This window comes from Saccopteryx leptura, chromosome 9 (assembly GCF_036850995.1).
Source record: "Saccopteryx leptura isolate mSacLep1 chromosome 9, mSacLep1_pri_phased_curated, whole genome shotgun sequence".
Lineage (NCBI taxonomy): Eukaryota > Metazoa > Chordata > Mammalia > Chiroptera > Emballonuridae > Saccopteryx > Saccopteryx leptura.
In genome coordinates, this window is record NC_089511.1 from 41300525 (window position 1) to 41319642 (window position 19118).

At 39.9% G+C, this 19118-nt stretch overlaps 1 protein-coding gene across 3 annotated transcripts in view; it reads right to left on the reverse strand.

Moving 5' to 3' along the window:
* Nucleotides 1-19118, reverse strand: part of LOC136380486 (zinc finger protein 14 homolog) — a 104296-nt gene that overhangs the window by 23663 nt on the left and 61515 nt on the right. For 2 of the 3 annotated variants that reach the window (XM_066348303.1, XM_066348304.1), the window contains one exon: nucleotides 11881-14829. In XM_066348303.1, the coding sequence (XP_066204400.1) occupies nucleotides 13472-14829 (1358 nt within the window). In that variant the 3' untranslated portion in view covers nucleotides 11881-13471. Of the gene's footprint in view, nucleotides 1-11880; nucleotides 14830-19118 lie in introns of those variants that run through there. The other variant, XM_066348310.1, reaches the window with a different exon arrangement.

The following is a 19118-nucleotide window of genomic DNA, read 5'->3' on the forward strand; positions in this document are numbered from 1 at the left end:
TGGATGATGTAGCACTGAGGGAATTGTGACTGAACAGGTTCCAGGGCTTTAGCTACAAAGTTTTGACAAATAGTAGGGCTGTTAAGCATGCCTTGTGGCAATACCTTCCACTGAAATCTTTTCATTGGCTCTTTAGCATTAAGGGAAGGTACAGAAAAGGCAAATTTTTCTTGATCTTCCTGTGCCAAAGGTGTAGTGAAAAATGATTATTTTAAATCAATCACTATTAATAGCCATTCCTTAGGTATTAAAGATGGATTTGGTAACCCTGGTTGTAAAGCTCCCATAGGTTGAACTACTGCATTTACTGCATGTAAAAAATCTGTAAAAAATCTCCACTTTCCCGATTTTTTCTTAATCACAAACCCTGTAGAATTCCACTAGAGAATTCCATGGGCTAAATGATTCCATTATATGTCCTTTTTCTAATTGCTCTAATATTAATTCTTTTTTTTTTTTTTTTGTATTTTTCCAAATTTAGAAGCAGGGAGGCAGTCAGACAGACTCCTGCATGCGCCCAACCGGGATCCACCCGGTATACCCACCAGGAGGCGATGCGCTGCCCATCTGGGGTGTAGCTCCATTGTGGCTGTAGCCATTCTAGCACCTGAGGCAGAGGCCATGGAGCCATCCTCAGCGCCTGGGCCAACTTTGCTCCAATGGAGCCTTGGCTGTGGGAGGACAAGACAGGGAGAGGAAGGAGAGGGAGAAGGGTGGAGAAGCAGATGGGCGCTTCTCCTGTGTGCCCTGGCTGGGAATCGAACCCAGGACTTCCACATTTTGGGCTGATGCTCTACCGCTGAGCCAACTGGCTAGGGCTCTAGTGCTAATTCTTGAAGAGCCTCCAATTTTTCTTTAGTTAGTGGCCACTATTCAATCCAAACAGGTTTATCTGTTGTCCATTTTAAAGGCACTGCTTGGAGTTTAGAGAGGAGGCTTTTGTGAACAGTAGCCGCTAGAGGAAAATGCAATGTTTGTTTGTTTGTTTTTTCTATAGCCTCTTATTTTAGGCTGTAAGGCAGGGGTTGAGAACCTATGGCTCGCGAGCCAGATGTGGCTCTTTTGATGGCTGCATCTGGCTCACAGACAAATCTTTAATAAAAAAAATAATGTTAAAATATAAAACATTCTCATGTATTACAATCCGTTCATTTCCTACTGCTCATGTTCATGGTTGCAGGTGGCTACAGCCAATCACAGCTGTCCTCTGGGACAACACCAAATTTTCATTGGATAACGCATAACGTACACGGGTCGTTGTATGGCTCTCACAGAATTACATTTTAAAATATGTGGCGTTCATGGCTCTCTCAGCCAAAAAGGTTCCGGACCCCTGCTGTAAGGGCACTGTAATGCCTTGTTGATTTTACTAATGCCACTCCTCAGAATATATTCTTGCTGCTTCATAATTTTTTGGCTTTGTTTGCTGTGCTGTGGGAGAGTGAGAATATGAATTTCTGTTTGCCATTGTTCTAAAAGATCTCTTCCCCAAAGACTGACTGGAAGTTCTGCAACATAGGGCTGTAATGTCGTGGGCTGACCATCAGGTCCAGAGCAAAAGTGTATGTTAATACTTTGCTTTAAACCTCTTACAGTACCTAGGCCAACTATAGAAATATCTGCCTCTTGAAGAGGCCAATTGTGAGGCCAAGAATACTGATAATGGATATATCTGCCCCTGTAACAATTAGATCCTTAAATTTTTTATTTTGTATAGTAATTTCACAGGTGGGACTTTTGTCTAAAATTTTTTCTGTTAAGAAGACCCCTGCTTGTTCAGAGTTCCCAAATCCTTGTGAGCCGTGGACCTTCTGACTTGATCCAATTGGAACATAGGGCAACAATAAAAATTGAGTGATTTATTCTTTTTTTTTTTTTTAACAGAGACAGAGAGAGAGTCAGAGAGAGGGATAGACAGGGACAGATAAACAGGAACGGAGAGATGAGAAGCATCAATCATTAGTTTTTTATTGTGCATTGCGACACCTTAGTTGTTCATTGATTGCTTTCTCATATGTGCCTTGACCGCGGGCCTTCAGCAGACTGAGTAACCCCTTGCTTGAGCCAGCGACCTTGGGTCCAAGCTGGTGAGCTTTTGCTCAAACCAGATAAGCCCGCACTCAAGCTGGTGACCTCGGGTCTCGAACCTGGGTCCTCGAGCATCCCAGTCCGATGCTCTATCCACTGTGCCACTGCCTGGTCAGGCGAGTGATTTATTCTTTAGGATCTGCCTTCCATGAGATTGAGGAAGACATCAGGACTATAATTTCCTTAGTATAATCACTGTCAATAACTCCAATATGAACCCAGACTCCTTTTGATGTTAAACTGGAATGTCCTAACAAAAGTCCCACTGTATTTAGAGGTAGTAGTCCACATACACTGGTCTTAACTTTTACAGGGTTCTGTTTGAGGGTTAAAAGAATACCTTCTCTGGTAGTAACATCTACTGCTGCACTCCCTGCTGTGGCTGGGATTCCAGGACATTGCAGAGTATTGCTCCTGAGGAAGCCTGGAAGCTTCCTGCTGCACTGAGTATGCTCCCTTTGCCCTGCTGGTGGTTTCCCTGAAGCACTGTTCCATTTTTATGATATTGAGAATGGCACTGGCTAGACCAATGGTTACCTTTCCTACAATGTGGGCATATCCCAGGTGGCTTTCTTCCCTCATTCTCTCATTTTTGCTGAGGAATTATACTATTGCCTTTTTTTTTTATTACAATCCTTTTTAGTATGACCTAACTTGCCACAGTTATAGCATTTTCCGGGAAATTTTGAGTTTAACTTTAATCCTGCCATAGCTTGAGCCATCATAGTAGCCCTGTAGCTCTCAGTGTCAACTCCTTGGCATATTTTAATGTATCCAGTTAAGTCTAATTTGCCTTTCATTGGGCCAATAGCCTTTTGGCAATCTTGATTAGTGTTTTCAAAAGCTAAAGGGTGGAGTAAAGTATCAGCAGTTTCAATATTGGTAATTTGTTTTTTAATAGCCTCTTGGAGCCGGGCAATGAATTCAGAGCCCCTTTGGTCCTTGCAATACCTTTTGAAAAGAGACAGCTGGTTGGCCCTTAGATTCAGTTTTCTCCCAAGTTTGCAAGCAACATTTCCTAATTTGGGCAATGGCCTGATCATTCATAGGAAGTTGATTTGGGACTCCTGCCCATGCTTCTGAGCCCATCAATTGTTCCAGTGAAATAGGAATGTAATGGGTTCTGTTATGTGCAGGTTGAGTTTTAGCATGGTAATACCACCAAGGCTTAAATTGCAGAAATTCCCCAGAACTTGACACAGTTTGAGCCAAAGTGTTCAAATCAACAGGAATTAAGCAAGAACCTTTAGCAAGACCCTGAATCAGGCTGTAAGTGAAAGGAGAATTAGTTCCATACTTTTTATGGCTAATTTCAATTCCTTCAGTAGTTTAAAAGGAATTGACTCATTGGTGAATTTATAAACACCATTAAGATTTTGGGGATTCATCCCAGGAGCCACTCTCTCTGTAACTGTTATAGGAAAAGCCACCCAAATCTCCCTCTCCACAGGCCTGTAATATTCCCTGCTGAAGAGCCAATAACTGTGGCAGAAACTCCCTAGGTACAAAAACAGGTGGTGGAGGGGGCGGCAAATGTTCCACAAAATCAGTGAAAGGAGCAGATGATGAAGAAGCTTTGTCAACCTTCAGAGCACTTTCAGGCTCATTATATTTAATCTCCTTAAATTCTTCATCTCCATCACCATCATCAGTTGGTAAAGGTTCTAAAACAGATTTTACTAAGATCCAAGTTGGCCAGATAGTAACCTGCAATGGGATACCTTGAGTATGTAATTTTTTCAACTCTTTTCCTACCTTTTCCCAGTTATGTAAATCTAGACTTCTTAAAGTAGGAAACCAAGTACAATGCTTCTCAATTACTTGTAATAATTCTAAAAGTTTCACTTCACTGGCTTTAGCCCCGCCAGCCTTCAACAATTGTTTTAAGAGACAGATATAAGGACGGCATTCCATAATACTGTCCTCGTTCCCCATTGTTACCCTGTATTTTCCCGAGGATGTCCTTACCACTTACCTGTGACAGACTGAGGCCTCTGTTTCCCCTCGGTGTCCAGCACCTGTTTTCTTACTTTATTTATTGCTCTGGCGATCCTTATTCCAATCGTGCCCCACATTGGGTGCCAATTGCAGAGACCAGCTCTGCAATGGGTGTGCACAAGAGGGAGGCGCTGCAAGACTTAAGAAAAAATGCACAGGACACAACATAAATAAAAGATGGGCTCGAGAAGGCGGTAGCGCAGTGGATAGAGCATTGGACAAGGATGCAGAAGACCCATGTTTGAAACCCCAAGGTCACCAGCTTGAGCGCAGGCTCATCTGGCTTGAGCAAGGCTCACCAGCTTGAGCCTAAGGTTGCTGGCTTGAGCAAGGTGTCATTCAGTCTGCTGTAGCCCTCCAGTCAAGGCACATATGAGAAAGCAATCAATGAACAACTAAGGTGCCACAACAAAGAATTGATGCTTCACATCTCTCTCCCTTCCTGTCTGTCTGTCCCTGTATGTCCCTCTCTCTGTCTCTCTCTTTGTCTCTGACACTGACACACACACACACACACACACACACACACACACACACACACAAAAGATGGGTACAGGGGACTTCCAGCCTCTAGGGCTGAGAGCCCAGATCTCTGCAGCCTCATTGTATTTGTTTCTATAATCATCAAGCAAATTAGCAGAGCATGGGCTCAGGTACTGAGAAGGATAATTAATTGAAACCTTTCAGGTATACAGAAAATGGCTATAGGGATCAGATGTTTCCTTTAAACAATCTTACTAGTGCTTGCTGGGGCAGCATTCTGCCCCCGCAGGACGTGGCGTTCCCAAGTCCGCACCAAAGACTTGTGTCAGGGCAGCATCCCAATCTCTGGCCATTTTCCTACAGATGGAGTCTAAATAATTTGTGTGGATTTCCCCTTCTCCCGTAATTGGAGCATTACTCCCCCACTCCTTAAGTGTTGACTGTGCTTATTGTCTTCCTCCCAAAGAGTATAGTAAGGGAAGAGGGATAAAATAGCTGTACAGTGAAGAAAAATGGCAAACACTACCTCAGCTAGGTGCTCAAGGCTAATGTCAGTGATGTTATGTTGGTAGTATGTACCTTTAATATTCTATGGTAAGAGTGGCAGTTAATGTGGTCATTGTCCCAAAGCAATCTAAACCCAGTCTAGCTAGGAGAAAGTCTTAATATTTTTTATTTATTGATTTTTTAGAGAGAGAGGAGTGAGAGAGAGAGAGAGAGAGAAGGGGGAGGAGCAGGAAGCATCAACTCCCATATGTGCCTTGACCAGGCAAGCCCAAGGTTTCGAACCGGCGACCTCAGTGTTCCAGGTCGACGCTTTATCCCACTGCGCCACTACAGGTCACGCGGAGAAAGTCTTTAGACAACCTCAACTCCAGGGGCATTCTATAAAACAACTGACCAGTATTGTTAATAACACTAACAAGAGATAACTAAAAAATAAAAATTGAAAAAATGAAAATTCTATAAATAATGATAAGTGGAACAAAAACTACAGAAAACAAGAAGCAGGAACTAAGGAAAAATAAAAAAAGAAAAAGAAAAAATGAAATAAAAAACAAATAAAACACCACAAAAAAGTATGAGTCCAAAATATAATAATATGAAAAAAATTGAAGTTCATATGGGGGAGGGAGGAAGAAGAAAGGGAAAAGTGAAAAAACGGGTAAAAGAGAAAGTGTCAGAAATTAAGCCCTCACAAAATACAAGAATAAAAAATATAACAACTAAGGATAATGAGATTCAAATGGGAAAAAGAGAAAGAAGAAAAAGGATAGAAGAAAAAATTAGAAAAAGCAAAAAAAAATGTATTTTTTTCTGTTTTGAGAGGTTACTTTTTCCTTTTTCTGGCAGGTGGTACTGTACTACAAGTTTTGCCTCTGTGAGCACAGTTCCACTGAGGTGTCACTGTCCTAATGATATAGGCAGGAAAACCACAATCGCATTGGTGGGAGGAGCTTGTTTTTAGGGCTTTGCAATTTTATGGCTCTAGCAATGGCGGTCTCAGGTCTCCCTGTGTCTCTCCCCACAGCTCAACAGAGCAGGAGATCACACGGCCGCTGGGCACCCCTGCCTCTCACAGGAAGAGTGTAGCCTAGAGACTCAGCTGTGGAGGATCCACCACCGCCACTGTCTGCACAGCGAGGGCAGCAATGTGGGACCTGGGGGACACAGCCTGGTTCTCCTTCCAAGACCCTTCAAAGTGTGCCCCATTGGCTGGGAAGGGGCTGTGTGCCGCCAGCCAATGTCAGCCAGGCGCCCGAGCTTTGGGAGTGAGGCAGCGTGGGGCAGATCGCAGATCAAGCGCGGCTCTGCACCACACTGGGCAGACTGAGCACACCTCAGCACCCTGCAGGCTGATCTCCATGGGCTATTCACACATGGATCTAGGGTGCACAGCAGGCTGTGTGCATGCCCTGCCCCTACCATCATAAGTGGAGCCCAGCGATGCTGGTAGACCACAAACTGGCTGTGTCGCTGCTCTTGGTTGCCTGCCTGCCTTAATACAGCTTCTTTCCCTCTCTGCCCCTGTCTCTCCACTTCTCCAGGCTCTGACACAAAAGCCATGCTAAAAGTGCCTGTCTCCCTCAGATCAGTGAGGAAAAAGAAAAACTCAGCCCTCTGGCTTTTGTCTTCCATGAGCGGATCATATCTTCTGCCCTTCTTTTCACCCAATCAAGCTTTGTCCATTTGGTGTGAATATTTCACATACACCTGCAAATCCAGCTGGGGTTTCTTCTTTTCCTTATAGTTGTCTAATCTGTTGAAATTTCAAGGGGAGAGACCAGGAGTATATCTCACGTGGACATTTCTCTGACATCCATCTTTGTGATCGGAATTTTATTTTTTCTCAAGTGAGAAGCAGAGAGAGACTCCTGCATGAGCCCTGACTGGAACCACCTGGAAATGCCCCTACCCATGCTCTGCCAAACTGGGGCTGTTGCTTCATTGCTGGGCAATCAGGCTATTTAGCATCTCATGTAAGGCTGCCATGGAGCAATCCACAGCACCTGGGGCCAACTTACTCAAACCAAGCCATGGCTAGGGGAGAAGAAGAGAGAAATAAAAAGATAGAAGGGAGCCCTGGCTGGTTGGCTCAGTGATAGAGCATCGGCCTGGTGTGCAGGAGTCCTGGGTTCGATTCCCGGCCAGGGCACACAGGAGAAGTGCCCATCTGCTTCTCCACCCCTCCCCCTCTCCTTCCTCTCTGTCTCTCTCTTCCCCTCCCGCAGCCAAGGCTCCATTGGAGCAAAGTTGGCCCGGGTGCTGAGGATGGCTCCATGGCCTCTGCCTCAGGCGCTAGAATGGCTCTGGTCATAACAGAGCAATGCCCCAGATGGGCAGAGCATCAACCCCTGGTGGGCATGCCGGGTGGATCCCGGTCAGGCGCATGCGGGAGTCTGACTGCCTCCGTTTCCAACTTCAGAAAGAAAAAAAAAAGAGAGAGAGAAGGGATATTGGAAGGGGTGGAGAAGCAGATGGTCACTTCTCCTCTGTGCTCTGACTGAGAATCGAACCTGGATGTACAAATGCCAGGTCAACACTCTACCACTGAGCCTACCAGCCAGGGCCCTTATGGAGTATTTTGATGCTCATATTGTTCCATATTTGGCCAGTGGGACTTCCTTCATAGTAACACTGTGACCTTTTGACATGTTTCAATAATTTTTTTACCATTTCCTCACTTTCTGCTCCCACATCATGTTCCAACCCCATTTGTGTTTTCCCTGCTCAACACTGGTATATGGAACCCTGTTTCTTTGGATATGAGTACTGGGTAGTCTCATTGCTACTGGGATGTCATGGCTTCTTTGCCCTCTCCACTAGGCAACATATATACCTGTGGATTTCTATCTATGTTTATAGCTCACAACCCTGTATTTCTGTTTATCTATATATTTTTAATCACTTCCAGCTTAGTTTTTTATTAATAATAATATAGCTTTCTTTGTGTTAAGCTAAAAATATAAAAACAAAACCAATGAGAACCTACATAAGTAAATTAATGGCTATATCAAGAATAGGAAGAAACATGATTTTAAGAACTATCCACGACCTGGAAATGCTGAGGTCGCTGGTTCGAAACCCTGGGCTTGCCTGGTCAAGGCACATATGGGAGTTGATGCTTCCAGCTCCTCCCCCCTGTCTCTCTCTCCTTTCTCTGTCTCTCTCTCTCTCTCCCTCTCTCTCTCCTCTCTAAAATGAATAAATAAAATTAAAAAAAATTAAAAAAAAAAGAACTATCCAAAGAATAAATAGAAGTAATATTCTGTTTCCAAATCTTTTTTTATTTTTTTGTATGTGACAGAGAGAGAGAGAGAGGGAGAGAGAGAGAGAAAGAGGTGGGGGGACAGACAGGAAGGGAGAGAGATAAGAAGCATCAATTCTTTGTTACGGCTACTTAGTCTCCTTAGTTGTTCATTGGTTGCTTTCTCATATGTGCCTTGACGGGGGGGGGGGGGGCTGTAGCAGAGCGAGTGACCCCTTGCTCAAGCCAGCGACCCAGCGCTCAAGCCAGCGACCATGGGGTTTCGAACCTTGGTCCTCTGCATCCCAGTCCCACGCTGTATTCACTGCACCACTGCCTGGTCAGGCCCAAATTGTTTTTTAAAAACCATGACTTTTTGCAATCCAAGACCACAGGGTTCATTCTAGCCTCTGCCTTTCCATATTGCAACTTGCTACTTCAGCAATAAACTTGGCTCCCATTATATGCACTTACTCCCACAGATATATATATATTTTTTGGTTCTAGAATACATGAAGAAGTAGTTTCAGATCTGCTAATCTATATCACTGTGTAAATCAATTCTACTCATTGGAGTTATTTATTTACAGCAGGGGTCTCAAACTCAACTCAGCATGTGGGCCGCAGAGCAAGATCATAGCCGTTCGGCGGGCCACACTAGGTCTACAAAACGCAACTGTTACGCAACACTTTTCTCACTACAGTTGAAAACAGTCTGCGGGCCGCATGCGGCCCGCAGGCCGCAAGTTTGAGACCCCTGATTTACAGTGATTTTTCTCTGTCTAGCCTAGGGAATAGTCACATTGTCTTCAAAAGTTATAAGAATTAGTTCAATTTTTCTCCTTTTGTGCAGGGGAAATATTTGTTTATGCTTACACTCTAATTTAAGGTCTCTCCTTTCTTTGTAAAATATGTAACTATGTAAAACATTAACATGATCTCCAAAGTATAAAAGTACACAAAAAGATATACTTTGGTGTCACTTTCCCTTGTCCTTGTACTAAAATTCCTTGTATATTTGGGTCTATTTTTGGACTTCTTGTTCTATTCCACTGGTCTCTTCATGCATGAGAAAATCATTTTGATTATAGGGACCTTTTAGTATTTTAAATATCTGGTACGTTTAGTATCCCTTTGTGGTTTTTCTTTATCAGTGTTAGCCTGGCTATTCTTGTGTAAAATCTGTACTGTTACTATTATGGATAAAACGACTGAATCATTCCCCTCCAGTAATTCTCCTTCCCAACACCTTTTCTCTTCATGGTCTTGATCAGTATTTGAAGTTTTCTTAAGTACATACTGGTTGTCTATTCTCCAGATTTTTCTTGAGACTGGGGATATCTGATATTCACCAACATATTTTTGAAGGCTAGTGCACTCTAGTGTAGGGATGCATTGTGCACAAACACTTTATACTCATTTTTTAAAATACAGTAAAATTTACCATTTTTTCTCCAAATGGCTAGTGCTTTTTGTGTTCTAATAAATCGTTGCTACCCTAAGGCTAGAAAGATATTTTATGTTTTCTTCTAAGGCCTATGTTTTTTATAATTATATCACTAATGTATCTGGAATTAATTTGAGTGTAATGTAGGGCAAAAGCCAAGATTTATTTACCAATACGGATATGCAACTGACCCAGTTCTACTTACTGAAAAGACCACCATTTCCCAACCACATTGCAAAGGAACCTTTGCCATGAGTCAAGTGACCACATATATATAGGTCTGTTGCGGGGCTCTTTATTTCATTGTTCTATCTGTTCATCCTAGTACAAATACCATACTGCTTTAATGACCAAAGTACAATTTATCACATTAACAAATTCAAGAAAAACATTATATATCAATGTGCCAAAATAGAAATATTGATTCAGCAGGCATGTCTAATAAAAAAGTTAATTAGGGGCCCTGGCCGGTTGGCTCAGTGGTGGAGCGTCAGCCTGGCGTGCAGAGGTCCCGGGTTCGATTCCTGGCCAGGGCACACAGGAGAAGCACCCATCTGCTTCTCCATCCCTCCCCCTCTCCTTCCTCTCTGTCTCTCTATTCCCCTCCCGCTGCCGAGGCTCCACTGGAGCAAAGATGGCTCCTCGGCCTCTGCCCCAGGCACTGGAGTGGCTCTGGTCGCGGCAGAGCGACGCCCCGGAGGGGCAGAGCACCGCCCCCTGGTGGGCGTGCCGGGTGGACAGTCTGTCTGACTGTCTCTCCCCGTTTCCGGCTTCAGAAAAATACAGGAAAAAAAAAAAAAGTTAATTAGAGACTAAAGGAAACAACTGAGTCACACAAAGTCTATTTACCTCAAATCTAGAGCAAACGTTACACTAAATAATTTCCATTAAATTGGGAAAAGCAATTAGATGTCTGCTATCACCACTAATTCTAAATCTTGTTCTGGAAATTCTATAACAAATAAGATTAACAATAACTGTAAATATTCAGAAAAGAACAAAATTATATCTATTTGAACTTGACACACCAATTGCCTAGGAAATCAACAGTCCAATAAAAAGTAAATTAGAAAGATTATTGGGTAATAATGAAAGCTACAACTATATCCATATTAAAATTTTTAATGATAATATCAAAGCCAGAATCTGGGAAAGTAAGTTTATCATTTATAACACTAGGTAAAGGATTACTATCTAGAATGTTATTTTTAAGAATCCTACAATGCTTATATGAGAATGTTCCTTAAAAAAGAAATACGGGCAAAAAACATGAATTAACAAATTACAGTGTTTACCAAAAAAGAGATGTGAAAAGATACCCAGCTCACTATTAACCAGGAACATATTAAAGTACATGCCAGGAATGGGGATATAAAGAAATAATATTCCATCATGTTGAGAGAGCTATAAACTGGCACCACAATGTTCTCCACTTCTCCAGGAATATTTAGTGAGGTTGAAAGCAAATATAACCTATGACTGAGCAATTCCATTTTTTGATAAATACCTCAGAAAAACTCTTGCTTATGTGTAGCAAAAACCATATAAATATTCAATAAGATATTTTTCAGTGATAAATTGTTTATAACCTAAAAATTATCAATAAAAGGCCTATATACATATAGTGTACTTACATAAATAATAGGACTAGGGGTTTTCTATTCTATTGAAAAGCACTATTTTTAAAAAAAACTTTTTAAAAATAATTAGACAGTTGGATAGCATTACAAGTTGCTTTCCTCATCATACAGAAAACCATACACCTGTCATAATGCTGACATCTCCATCCTTGAGACCACCCTCTTTGGTTCGTTAACATCTACCAAAGTGAGATCACATCCGCAAAGGTGTTGGGATGGGAGTTCCATAGTGAAGTCTGAGATACAGTGCGTTAAATAAAATGAAACATTTTTGATAGTCTTGTGGTAGACAATGTGAATTTTCCCCAGAAAATATAGCATATAGAGCTCCCATGCTCGTTTGACCACAAAATCATTTTCATGTACCATTAAACACTATTGTTTTGTGGAACATAACTTTCAGAAATTCTGAGTTAATATATAGTCTCCAGAAGAACTCTGACATAAAAATGTAACCATGAAGAAACACATTGACCTATTAGCAAAAATTAATTTTATTATAGTACTTACAACACTCTTTTTGGCATTTAATTTTATGTAAACATTGTGTATACTGTTTACAAATAAAAAACAACAACTTGAAATCATGAATAGGAAATATATATTAGTCTAGATGGTGATTATTCAATGACATCTGCTCAATCTGCCCATTCTGAGCAAAATGGGCTTGTAGGTACAAGTCTCAGCACAAGAACATTAGAGGTTTGGTTCAAAATAGTGTGGCAATACTCTTTTAATTATAGGTTTTTAAGTGTTGAATACCTGTTTTCATATCATTCTTTGCTTTTTTTAAAGCTGATGAAGACAAACAAGAATAAGAAGAGTAACAATCTATAAGATATTGGGGCTAAATCAGGTCACTTTTTCTAACATTGTTACATTGCTCTAGTTAGAAAAACTAAAATCTAAGTAACTAGTTAAATCACACACTTCAGGCCTCTGGATATTCCTGGTAAATCATTTTATTTATATTTTATAATCATTTTAATAGACTACTGAGTTCAATTTACTGAACTCTATTTGGAATGTTCACATGTATCTTAATTGATGCTAGTCCACATTTTGCTTTTTAGGGGATATCTTCATCTATAAGATATCACATTATGGAATAATCAGGCAAAGTTTTGTCAGGGGTTATCTCTTCTTTAAAACTTCCTATTGCCTGCAAAACCGATTCTTATTTTCAAAAACACAAGATCATAACTACATTAAAATTTATCATTTATTTATAGATGTTTAGATTCTTTTATAGTCTCCTGAGTCAACTTTGATTATTTAGGCTTAAAACAATAACAATTTTACTTTATCTCATGATTTTGTGGGTCAAGGAATATGGGTAAAGACTCAGTTGGTCAAATCTTCTGTTCTATATATCATTAACTTAGGTCACTCAATGGCATTCTGCTGGTGGCTGATCTAGAGGACCCAAAACTATTTCACTCAACTGTCTGGTGTCTTGGCGGGCATTTCTGGAAAACTGGGGACCTCTTCCTTTCTATGTATTCACAGGACTCCTCCATGTGGTCTCTTCAGAAAAGTAGCCAGACTTTTTAACATAACAGTTCAGGGTCTGAACTTGAGAGAATATTTCGAGAGATGAAGTAAATACCAGCTAAGTCTGGGTCTAGAAACTGGCACAGCAGTGCTACTGTGTACTACTAATACAGATTCTACTGGTCAAAGTCAAGTCTTTCAGGTTTCAAGGGGAAAGGTTGTAAATTCCACCTTTTGACTAGAAGAGTACCAGTGAATTTTCAGCAATTTCACTTTGACACAGTATTATCACTGTTTTACAAATGCATAAATTATAACACAAAACAGTTAAAACACTTTGTCAATATAACACAAGTAGGAAAGTGATGGGCTAGAGATAAGTGTCTTTCCCACATTTGTTATATTAATAAGATTAGTTTTTAGAATGAATGTGAAGTTTGTCAGATTTGAGTGATGGCAGAATACATTCTTTTAATTATATAAAACTGCTTATGCCAAGTCAGTTGTAAGTATGAAGCCAAAAGAATTAATTACTACATTCATAGTGTTCTACAAAACAGGACTGAAAAGACTTTATAGTTTTACATTATGAATTTTCAGATGATGGGTAAGGTGCGAATGTTGTCTAAAGGCCTTCTTACATTCCTTGCACTCATAGGGTTTCTCACCAGAATGAACTCTAAGATGTTGAATAAGGGATGAATTAAGTCTAAAGGCTTTCCTACATTCCTTACATTCAAAGGGTTTTTCCCCAGTATGAATGCTCTGGTGTAAAGTAAGTTTTTGGCGCAATCTAAAGGACTTCCCACATTCCTTACACTTATATGGTTTCTCACCAATATGAATACTCTGATGTTGTGTAAGCTGTGAGTGTAGTCTAAAGGCCTTTCCACATTCCTTACAGTCATAAGGTTTAACACCAATATGAATGCTCTGATGTGACATGAGTTGAGAGTAACGACTAAACGCCTTCCAACATTCTTTACATTCATAAGGTTTCTCACCAGTATGAATTCTGTGATGAAGAATAAGATGATAACCACGACTAAAGGTCTTTCCACATTCTTTACATTCATAAGGTTTCTCACCAGTATGAATTCTCTGGTGGAGTGTTAGTTGTTGTCGCACTCTAAAGGCCTTTCCACATTCCTTACATTCATAAGGTTTCTCACCTGTATGAAGTTTGTGATGTACTCTAAGACCAGAGCCACACAAAAAGACCTTCCCACATTCTTTACAATCATAAATATTGCTAGCAATATTAAGCTTCTGATGTCGACTAAGGTGTGCATACTGTCTAAAGGCCTTTCCACATTCTGTACATACATAGGGTTTCTCACCAGTATGAATTCTCTGATGGAGAGTAAGTTGTCCACGCACTCTAAAAGCCTTCCCACATTCCTTACACTCATAGCGCTTCTTACCAACATGACTTTTCTGATGTACTCTAAGGTCTGGGCCACACAGGAAAGATTCTCCACATTGCTTACATTCATAGAGTTTTTCAGCTGAATGAAGTCTCTGATGTCGAGTAAGGTGGACAGTCTGTCTAAAGGCCACCCCACATTCCTTACATTCATAGGGTTTCTCACCAGTATGAATTCTGTGATGAAAAGTAAGTTGCCGGTGTACTTTAAAGGCCTTCCCACATTCTTTACATTCGTAAGGTTTCTTAACAAAATGAATTCTCTGATGTGGAGTAAGAGACGCAGGTTTCTGGTAAGAGGATACTTTTTGAAATGTAATTATCCCTTGCTCAAAATATCCCTCTTGTCCTTCAAATTTTCTTTTGGACTCCCAATTACTTTTTAAAATAAGGTTCTCAAGGCTACGGTTGTTAATTCTTTCCATTACCTTCCTCTGGGATAAATTTATTTCATAAATGTCATTTTCTGATGATAATCTTTTAGTTTCATACCTGGTCTCCAAATCTGAAACAAAACAAAACAGCAAACATGTAGTTACCTTTTTTTTAAAGTAGTAAAATTTCTACAGTGGGAATAAAAGATAACCAAAGTCATGCCAATGAAATTCTAAAACTATTATAGAATTGGGGGGGGGGGGGGAGGAGGCATAAAGGAACACCATGAAGAATGAGAGTTCATGTAAAAAAGTAAGACCGGGGACTAAGTACAAGTATACCTCATTTCATTGTGCATTCAGGGATATTACGTTTTTATTAGCAATAAAGCTTAATATTGCTAACAAATATTAAAACAAATTGGTTTTTGATTATTTTTTTTAGATTTTATTAATTTTTAGAGATAGGAGAGAGACAGAATGAAAAGGGGAGAGAGAGAGAGATAGAGAGATGCTTCCTGTATGTGCCTTGACCTGGCAAGCCCAGGAATTTGAACTGGCAACCTCAGCATTCCAGGTTGCCACTCTATCCACTGTGCCACCACAGGTCAGGCCACAGATTGAAGGTTGGTGGCAACCTTGCACTGAGAAAGTCTACCATCGCCATTTTTCCAACAGCATTTGCTCACTGCATGTTTCTGTGTCTAATTCTGGTAGTTCTTGCAATATTTCAAACTTTTTCATTATTATTATATTTGTTATGGTGATCTGTGACCAGTGATATTTGATGTTACCCTTTACCAGCAAAGAGCTCACAATACACTAAACATCCGGATGATGGTTTGCATATTTTTAGCAATAAAGTAACTTTAAATTAAGGTATGTACACTGATTTTTTTAGACATGCTATTGCACACTTAATAGATTATACTACAGTGTACATATAACTTAATATGCTCTGGAAAACAAAAAAAATGCGTAAGTTTCTTTATTGCAATACTCACTTTCTTACAGTGGTCTGAAACCAAACCCTCCGGATCTCTGAGATATGCCTATAACCATTTTATCAGTGGTTCTAAAACTGAGATGTGGATAAGAATCACCGGGGAACTTATTGTAAATATTGAGTTTTAAATACCACCTAAACCTCTTGGATTGGATTCTATAGCCCTGGGCATTCCCACTTTAATATTCTCCACATGATTCTGATGAAGATGAAAGAAAAATTCATACTTAACTTTTCCAACAATTTCCCTCTATTCTTAGAATAAAATCAAATTCACTGTAGTTAAAATGTGTCTGTTTATAACACATTATCTCAACACTGTCCTCTTTACTGCTATTTGAAGAACCTATTCAGATCATAGAACTATCTTAACTTATTTTCATCTCTTAGAACTTTTCAGATTGGTCTATCTCCCACAAATCTTCTGACTGGGCTCTTTGTATGGCTGGCTCCTTCTCATCTTGAGCTATTAGATGAGGTTACTTCCTTCAGGACTAGCTCTACTGAGAGTATCTAAATCTATGTTGTTGTTATATATCTGTACTGTTATATATATATCTATATTATATATCTATGTTGAAATTATATATGTATTAAGTTTTAAAATTGTTATTCTGCTTATTTTCTTACCCCTAAACTTCCTTAAGGGCAAAAAAAATCTCTATTCTCCATTAAATAAAAAATTTATAACACATAGTAAGTTTCAGTCAATTAATTGCCATACATTTCTCTGCCTCTAGTCTCTCCTTAGTATATACCTTACTTTAGTGAACAAGTTTTCCCTTCACTCACCCAAGCTAGTCCAGCTAAATATATAAATGAAAATGGTGGTTGTATACTCCCATACATCCTCCCACTGCTTATCCCCTGGACAACGCAGTATTCTCTTCAATGCCTATACCCTCTGTCACATAGCTATGAGTTACTTTTTCTTTGTCTCCATGCACAAAAGAGGTCCTGAGGAGTTCCACTTACTTAATCCTCCTTTAAGCCTATTCTATTACTTATCAATTTACAAATGTTCAGACGGTTTTGTTCCTTCATCCCCCTGCTCAGGTCTTCTCCCTTATATTCCCTCAGAAGTCAGGCCCTTCCTACATTCCCTAGAAATATGTACCAATGATTTTTCAGATAGAGAAAAATATCAATACCCTATCAAAGTTCTTATAAATTCTTTATCAAAAGTAAAAAGAAGATATATTTATATGTCAGGAACTCATTAATAGGGACAAAGGGTATTGCAGTGACAGCAGTGTAAAGAACTTGCTAACAAAGGTCATGTTAGCTATAGAGCAGTATCTATCTACTCAGCCAACAGGAGAAAAAGCCGAGGAAAATTTAAAGACTGAATGAGTTGTGAATGAAAGAAAAAGGATGCCATTTTCCATTATAATATAGTCTATATAAAAAAGTTGAAATCATATAGACATTCTCTACTAAAACAAAAAATTAGTAACAAAATTTTAAAAAGTAAATCCACTTGAAATTTTAGAAATCTATATTAAATGACTCTTAGATCTATAAGGAAAGATCCAAAATAGTATTTTTGTCTTTAAAGAACAATGGTAATAATAAGAAAAAAATCCTACATTAGCTTTGTCTCTATAAAATATAACCATAGTGCTTATAAGAAAATTCAAACACTTAAATACTTATAGCAATAAAAATTTAAGAATTATTAAAAATCCTCAAAAAAAATTAGAAAAAGAATAGCAGCAAAGCTAAAAAGGCATTAAGTAGATAAAAGCAGAATTAGTTAGAAAACAGAAAAAAAAAACAATACTTAAAGCAAAACCAAATCAGCAAAATAGCTAAACCACGAATAAATATAATGAAAACAGCAAGAGAGCACAGACATTGAAATAAGAAATGGCAAAGTGAAAATAATCACAAACACAGAGGGTATCTGAAACAAGGGTTATTTTGTCAATAAATTTTAAACTATACCTAAAATGAATAATATTTCTAGAAAAATATAATCTACCAAAACTGACCATAGATTAATTTTTATAGAGCAAACAGAGAATATGGTCAGACTTACCATTTCCTTCTCCTAGGAAAAAAGCTTTAAAAAGGGTTACTAACACTTTAAAAAAATAGGTCATCCAAATTCTATTTATACTTAGAACCAAGAAAAAGAAAGACTTCCAAACTATTTTTGTGAAGTGATATCGTACTAAATAAAGACCATTCATGAAAAGAAAACTACATATGATTTTTCTGAAAACTACTGCAAAAATTCTAAATATCTAATAAAACAGCACACTGAAAGACCCACTGTTGTTTATTTAAAGAACTGGTCCAATATGGAGAACTTTATTAAGATAATTTTTTTGCCCTGGCCATTTGGCTCAGTGGTAGAGCATTGGCCTGGTGTATGGAAGTCCCAGGCATGATTCCCAGCCAGGGCACACAGGAGAAGCGCCCATCTGCTTCTCCACTCTTCCCCCACTCCTTTCTCTCTATCACTCTCTTTCCCTCCCGCAGCCAAGGCTCCACTGGAGCAAAGTTGGCCTGGGCGATGAGGATGGCTCCTATGGCCTATGCCTCAGGTGCTAGAATGGCTCTGGTTGCAATGGAGCAACGCCCCAGATGGGCAGAGCACAGCCCCCTAGTGGGCATGCCGGGTGGATCCTGGTTGGATGCATTGGGGAGTCTGTTTCTCTGCCTCCCCACTTCTCACTTCAGAAAAATACATACACACACACACAAAGATAAAATTTTTTTTTAATTAAGTGAGAGCAGGGGAGGCAGAGAGACAGACTCCCACATGTGTCCCTACTGCAGCGGTTCTCAACCTGTGGGTCGCGACCCCGGCGGGGGTCGAACGACCAAAACACAGGGGTCGCCTAAAGCCATCGGAAAATACATATGTCGCAACCCACAGGTTGAGAACCGCTGCTCTAGAGTGTTAACCTAAAAATAAAAGGTCAAAGTAAAAAGCAACAAGCATTTAAGACCCAAAAGAACAGCTATTTGAGATGTACTAATTCAGGCAGAAATCCTAATAGTTTGAAGGCAAGGGGTATTTATAAAAAAGGGAAGGGAACAATTACATTAATAGAAGGAAGGAAGCCTGACCGGCCAGTGGCGCAGTGGATGGAGCGCTGGACTGGGATGCGGAGGACCCAAGTTCGAGACCCCGAGCTCGCCAGCTTGAGCGCGGGCTCATCTGGCTTGAGCAAAAAGCTCACCAGCTTGGACCCAAGGTCGTTGGCTCAAGCAAGGGGTTACTCAGTCTGCTGAAGGGCCGTGGTCAAGGCACATATGAGAAAGCAATCAATGAACAACTAAGGTGTCACAACGAAAAACTGATTGATGCTTCTCATCTCTCTCCATTCCCGTCTGTTTGTCCCTATCTATCCCTCTGTCTGACTCTCTCTCTGTCCCTGTAAAAAAAAAAAAAATGGAAGG